The sequence below is a fragment of the Littorina saxatilis genome, linkage group LG16, assembly GCF_037325665.1.
Source record: "Littorina saxatilis isolate snail1 linkage group LG16, US_GU_Lsax_2.0, whole genome shotgun sequence".
Taxonomy (NCBI): Eukaryota; Metazoa; Mollusca; class Gastropoda; order Littorinimorpha; family Littorinidae; genus Littorina; species Littorina saxatilis.
This window is the reverse complement of record NC_090260.1, coordinates 38,200,796-38,207,153: the sequence shown is the minus strand read 5'-3', so window position 1 is coordinate 38,207,153 and position 6,358 is coordinate 38,200,796. Positions and strand designations below refer to the sequence as shown.

Genomic DNA, 6,358 nt, shown 5'->3' with positions numbered 1-6,358 from the left:
AGAGAGTTTTACACGGGAGAGAGAGTTTTACACGGGGGAGAGAGAGACTGAGAGAGAGAGAGAGAGAGAGAGAGAAAGAGAAAGAGAGAGAGAGAGAGAGGGGGAGATTATGAAGTAGACAGAGTGGTAGTGGTTATGGTGATAGCGATAATCTCCCCTGCCAGAGAGAGAGAGAGAGAGAGAGAGGGTTGTGGCATAAGCAATACAACTGACAAAAAAATGTTCAAGCAGCCCTCGCCCAGAGAGGGGACTAATCTAATCACATATTTACACGGATATTAACGAAGCAAAAAAAGGTAGAGAAAAACAACAACATATGAATATTTACACATTACATATTATACACAAATATAAAGCGTCGTATATGTAACGTAGTGAAAACAATGCTGAATACACATGCATGAGTAAATGTGTTATTTAAAGCTTTGAGTGTGTTTGTGTGGATAAAATGAACACTGATGCTTTGGACAAATGAAAATATAACCAAACGAAGTCTTCCATCACTGTGATTTTTCGTAATTTAACATTAAATACAGTGAAAGGTGTTTCAGTTTTCAGTATTGAGGTGACTCATTAGGACTCTCACAAATTCCGGGAGAGAGAGAGAGAGAGAGAGAGAGAGAGAGAGAGAGAGAGAGAGAGAGAGAGAGAGAGAGATGTTTTACAAACTATCTGTTTGCTTGTTTGTTTGCTTGTTTGTTTGTTTGTTTGTCGGGGTTTCCTGTGTATTCGTATCTTGTGTTGCGTGCTTTGCCTATCCGAATGGCATGTTGGTACTGGCATGATGTGATGACATTGTCCCAGCTTATCATTCGTCAATGCCTTCACCCTCTCTCTCTCTCTCTCTCTCTCTCTCTCTCTCTCTCTCTCTCTCTGCTCTCCCCCACCTCCTCTACCACCGCCACTATCACCATAACCACTACCACTCTGTCTGCTTCGTAATAGATTATCCCCTGCCAGAATGACTACGAAGCTTATTCTGCAATGATTACTCCCTTGCAAGGGAAGTAAACCGGAAGTAGAATCAGCAGCGAGCAACGACGTGGAGAAAATATTAGACGACATAAAATCCACGGAAGTTTACACAGTTGTGTCTGCCTCCTTTGACTGTAGTCTCCTGTCTTCACGAACAACGCATTTTTTGATTGAAAAGGTTACATTTGGTCGGAAATGTCCACATGCTACGACTTGATTATGAGGTAAACAAATTTGTTCTGTGCGAACTGCGATACAAACTGAGCACTGGCCTGCCTTCTTCAACTAGCCAGACGATTTTGTTTCTGTTCTTTTCAAAACGTTTGATATTTTGACAGATTGTGTATGTTTCCAGTATTGTCTGACAACTATTTATGTCTGGACAGGTAGGCTTGCTTGAAGTGTCGCAGTTGTGCATCACATGGACACATAGAAATTACACAAGCATGTACGTTTCCGCCTACGAAATAAACAGAGAATACTAAGTTACTACATGGCTTGCTATGTCGTACCAGATTTACACGAGTTGTTTTTTTAATATTGAACTGCGAGCTGTTCACTATTTGAAAAAGCAACTTGTGTAAATCTGGTACGGCACAGCAAGCCATGTAGTATTCTGTTTATCCTACGTATGTACTTACGTGTATTTTAGTTTTCACTGAAAATGTCCTGCAGTCGAGGAAGACGCTTGTTTTGGAACCTCAATCTCTTCTAAAGCCTCGTGCAATCTATTACGTCAAAGTAAAGAAACGTCACTCTGAAAGTGGCGGGAGAGTGAGGAGAATGTCTTTTTTTACCTGATCCAAACGAGTTGAATTTTAGCCTCAGAATGCACCAGATTGCACAGATTTTAATGTACCATTTAAAAAAAAATAAAAAAAAGGGATTTCCTCTTTTTTCATCACAAGAGAGTCCCACCCCTGAATAGTTGCAGCTGTGATGTAATAGTTGCAGCTGTGATGTAATAGTTACAGCTGTGATGTAATAATTGCAGCTGTGATGTAATAGTTGCAGGGGCGGACCTAGTTGTGGATAAGGGGGGGGTTCCAATTTGGAGCAGGGGTCCAGGGACCGCTCAGGCCCCGGTGGGGTCCAGGGGCAAAGCCCTGGTGGGGGTTCTGGGGGGGCTTCGCCCCCCAGATGCTGAAGGAATTTTATTTTTTTAGGTCAATCGGAGGCCTCTCCTTTGAGTTTCTCGTCAGTTTCAAGCATGTTGCATTTGGAAGGAAGGAAAGCACAAGCCCTTTATTTTTTTACTAAAAAAAAAATAATAAAATAAAATAAAAAACGGATCGGGGGGGGGGGGGGGGGGGGTTCCGGGCACCCAGGAACCCGCCCCTGAGTTGCAGCTGTGGGGGTATCATATCCAAGTGTAACTTCAGTATAACCTGTGGCCATGAACTGGTCAGGTGTGTACCTTGTCAACAAAAATAAAAAATGTATCCAGCATCAGAAAAGTCAAGGACAAAACAAACAAATCATGTTGTGAATGCAGGAGATATATTGAAGATTAAAACACTCAATAACACCTGGGCTCACAGCAAACATTTGCTGATACATGTATATATGTCAGGCCTGAAAGTGGCAAGTATTTTACTCGCAATGGCGAGTAGAAACCTGTAACTGGCGAGTAGAAATGTTCATCTACTCGTTAAATATAAGTAGAGTTGCTGAAACAAATTGTTGGTTTGGCTAGTAAAGTTTGCTCTCTGGTTTGTACATTTTCAGAATCACACGATTTGTTTGACTTTCGGGGCTGTACGTTGTTTATTTCATGATAAAAATTGAATGATTAGTCTTGTTAAAACCAAACATTTACTGATTTTGAACGTCTGTTTTTATCTATAGCAAATAAAAGTGAACAGCACAAGTTGAAAACTGGTAGGGGGCCCGGGTAGCTCTGGTGGTAGAGCACTGGACTTGTGATCGTAAGGTCGCTGGTTCGAATCCGGGCCTGGGCGGACACAGGTCAACCTTATGTGCAGACCCAGAGACGGTATCCATCTCCCACCCCCGTGTCACCACAGTGGCACGTAAAAGACCTCGGTCATTCTGCCATAAGTGCAGATGGCTGATACCACCTAAACACGCATACACTTGTGTATCTCATCTAAAGTCGGGTTAAAACCCGGGAACATGCCCCTAATGGCTTTGCCGTGAGGGCGTAAAACTTGAATTTCTCTTTTCAAAACTGGTCGACTTTGTCCCTCTTTAGACTGTGAGGTAGAGCGTCCACCACACATCACCTGAAGGTCCAGTGGGCAGACAGCGGTCAGTCATCATGGGGGCGTCCAGCAGCAGCCTGAGTGAGCTGGGGCACAACGACTACCTGAAGCGACTGTCCGGCACCGAGCCCGTCAACCCCATGGACCCCTTCTGGAACCAGCTGCTCTCTTTTTCCTTCCTCATCCCTGTGTCAAGGTAATGCACTTTTTTATCATTCATGGGCTAAAACTCCCACGTTCACTCGTGTTTTTGCAAGAGTGAAGTTTTACGTGTATGACCGTTTTTATTTACCTAGTCATTCTGGCGGAAAAATCTCCTCCCTTAACCCACCAGGCGGCCGCAGCCGGGATTTGAACTCATGACCATCTGATTAGGAGGCCGATTTCTTGCCACTGCACCCGTCTGCATGGGTGCAACTCTGCCAGCTACACGCCGGCAGCCGGTTTTTTGTTTCATCGGCTGCCGATGTTTTTGTTCCAGGAGAGGTTTTTTTGGCATTTTAAATACTAAAAAAGCTGGACCCCAACTTTTGCCGGTTTTTGGAATTTTCCAGGTTGCACCCATGCGTCTGTAATAAACCATCTTCACAAATAACTCTGTTACCTTGTATGGGTTGTGGAAGCGTTAAGTTGGTTAACCTTTTCCTGCAAAATGGTAGACAGACCTAGGAACCCAAACGATTTCACCGTATTTTGTACGCATGATTGTCCAAAATACAAGCAGTACGGTTTAGTAAAAATAAATACAACGAGAAAATCTCCTGGACTAGTTTTCTTTACAAGCGCTTCTCGAAGCCGATCCAGTATTTTGACACATAAATACAGTTTTTGTCAGTAAACATTGGAAGAAGCTTTTGTTTTAAATGTGTCGGTAAACTTAATTAGCGGTGTGACGGATGCGTGTGAAGCATGTTTGAATCATGGATGTTCAAATCCCGTGTGGAGTACGCTAATTGGCTCACGTAAATGTAGCCTATGCGATGCTAACTTTTGTCTGTCTGTGCGTGCGTGTGTGATAGAAACTTTAACATTTGACTTAACACCGAAATACTAATTTTACCGGGTTATTATCCAAGCAACAGCTTCAAAGTATTGAAGCAATGATCAACATTTCGTCGGCACGTATGTAGATAAAGTGTGTATCCAAAGAAAACGGGTGGTGGTGGGTTTTGGGGGGGTAAAAACTGGTGACTGATTTGTGTTGTGTGTGGTATGTAGACCAGGTCAGGGGTCAAGGTCAGGTCAGATCGCGTGAAGGATTGTGGTATAGATTCACTTCTCAGTTCTAACCGAGCTGCATTCGCCGATTCGGGGAAGACGATTTCACATTGTTCGGTTTGTTAGCGGCTCCAGAAAAAGTAGATAAAGAAGATACCAAAGGAGATTTCCTACAGGTTGATCTGCACAGCGTGTTTTCAGTGTCTGCACGAGGAAGCGCTGTCAAAAGGGCAGTGTCGATCTCAGTGGCAGTCGTGTCCCCGTAACTCGTAAGTAGACTACAGACAGACAGATCTAGATCTAGCGTCTCCCACTCTTGCACCGTGTCTATGCTTACTGTGTGTGTGCATGTGTGACGGAGTGATTGAGTTTGTGTTACTGTTTGTCGATTTCTTACGGGAGCCTTGAAGGCTTCGTCTCTTGTTTTTCTGATATTACACCAAGTTTGTTTGAGAATACTCCCAAGTGCAAAACAGCGGTTCCTGCAAAACGGCAGAGAAACAGTGAAGGGACCTTACAAAGGGATACATGTGCCAGAATTGCAGGGCAGAAACACATGGAGACACGCATGTGTTTCTGGCACACCCCTCACTAGTGGTCAGCTCTGCATTGTTTGCAAGTCGTTTTGCGACGGGCGCAGTGGTAAGACGTCGGCCTCCTAATCGGGAGGTCGTGAGTTCGACTCCCGGCCGGCCGCGGCTGCCTGGTGTGTTAAGGGTGGAGATTTTTCCAATCTCCCAGGCCAACTTATGTGCTGACCTGCTAGTGCCTTATTCCCCTTCGTGTGTACACGCAAGCACAAGACCAAGTGCAAACGGAAAAGATCCTGTAATCCTTGTCAAAGTTCGGTGGGTTATGGAAACACGAAAATACCCAGCATGCTTCCTCGAAAGAGGCGTATGGCTGCCTAAATGGCGGGGCAAAAACGGGCATACACGTAATATCCCACTCGTGCAAAAAACACGAGTGTACAGGGGAGTTTCAGCCCGTGAACGCAGAAGAAGAAAAAGAAGAAGAAGAAGAAGTCGCTTTGCAAGAAACGGTCACTCTCCCACAACCCATACAAACCCGATGATGTTATTGTCTCACTATCTGTCTCTTGTCTCACTATCTGTCTCTTGTCTCACTATCTGTCTCTTGTCTCACTATCTGTCTCTTGTCTCACTATCTGTCTCTTGTCTCACTATCTGTCTCTTGTCTCTCTGTCTGTCTCTTGTCTCACTATCTGTCTCTTGTCTCACTATCTGTCTCTTGTCTCACTATCTGTCTCTTGTCTCACTATCTGTCTCTTGTCTCACTATCTGTCTCTTGTCTCACTATCTGTCTCTTGTCTCACTATCTGTCTCTTGTCTCACTATCTGTCTCTTGTCTCACTATCTGTCTCTTGTCTCACTATCTGTCTCTTGTCTCACTATCTGTCTCTTGTCTCACTATCTGTCTCTTGTCTCACTGTCTGTCTCTTGTCTCACTATCTGTCTCTTGTCTCTCTGTCTGTCTCTTGTCTCACTATCTGTCTCTTGTCTCACTATCTGTCTCTTGTCTCACTATCTGTCTCTTGTCTCACTATCTGTCTCTTGTCTCACTGTCTGTCTCTTGTCTCACTGTCTGTCTCTTGTCTCACTATCTGTCTCTTGTCTCACTGTCTCTTGTCTCACTATCTGTCTCTTGTCTTACTATCTGTCTCTTGTCTCACTATCTGTCTCTTGTCTCACTGTCTGTCTCTTGTCTCACTGTCTGTCTCTTGTCTCACTATCTGTCTCTTGTCTCACTATCTGTCTCTTGTCTCACTATCTGTCTCTTGTCTCACTATCTGTCTCTTGTCTCACTATCTGTCTCAGGCTTACAACCGGGCCTGGGAACTGCCGCACCTGCGGTGTTGGTAAGGTAAACACAACCTGAGCACCCTCAAAGTCGCATTCGTTAAGTGAATGACACTCAGC

At 44.4% G+C, this 6,358-nt stretch overlaps 1 protein-coding gene across 2 annotated transcripts in view; it reads left to right on the top strand.

Moving 5' to 3' along the window:
- The first annotated feature begins 1,027 nt into the window (after window positions 1-1,027).
- Window positions 1,028-6,358, top strand: part of LOC138951010 (dymeclin-like) — a 38,799-nt gene continuing 33,468 nt past the window's right edge. For both annotated transcript variants that reach the window (XR_011450929.1, XM_070322704.1), the window contains exons 1-2: window positions 1,028-1,199; window positions 3,191-3,396. Coding sequence is in view for 1 of the 2 variants with exons in the window: in XM_070322704.1 (XP_070178805.1) it covers window positions 3,257-3,396 (140 nt within the window). In the remaining variant the exon portion in view is untranslated. The remainder of the gene's footprint in view (window positions 1,200-3,190; window positions 3,397-6,358) is intronic.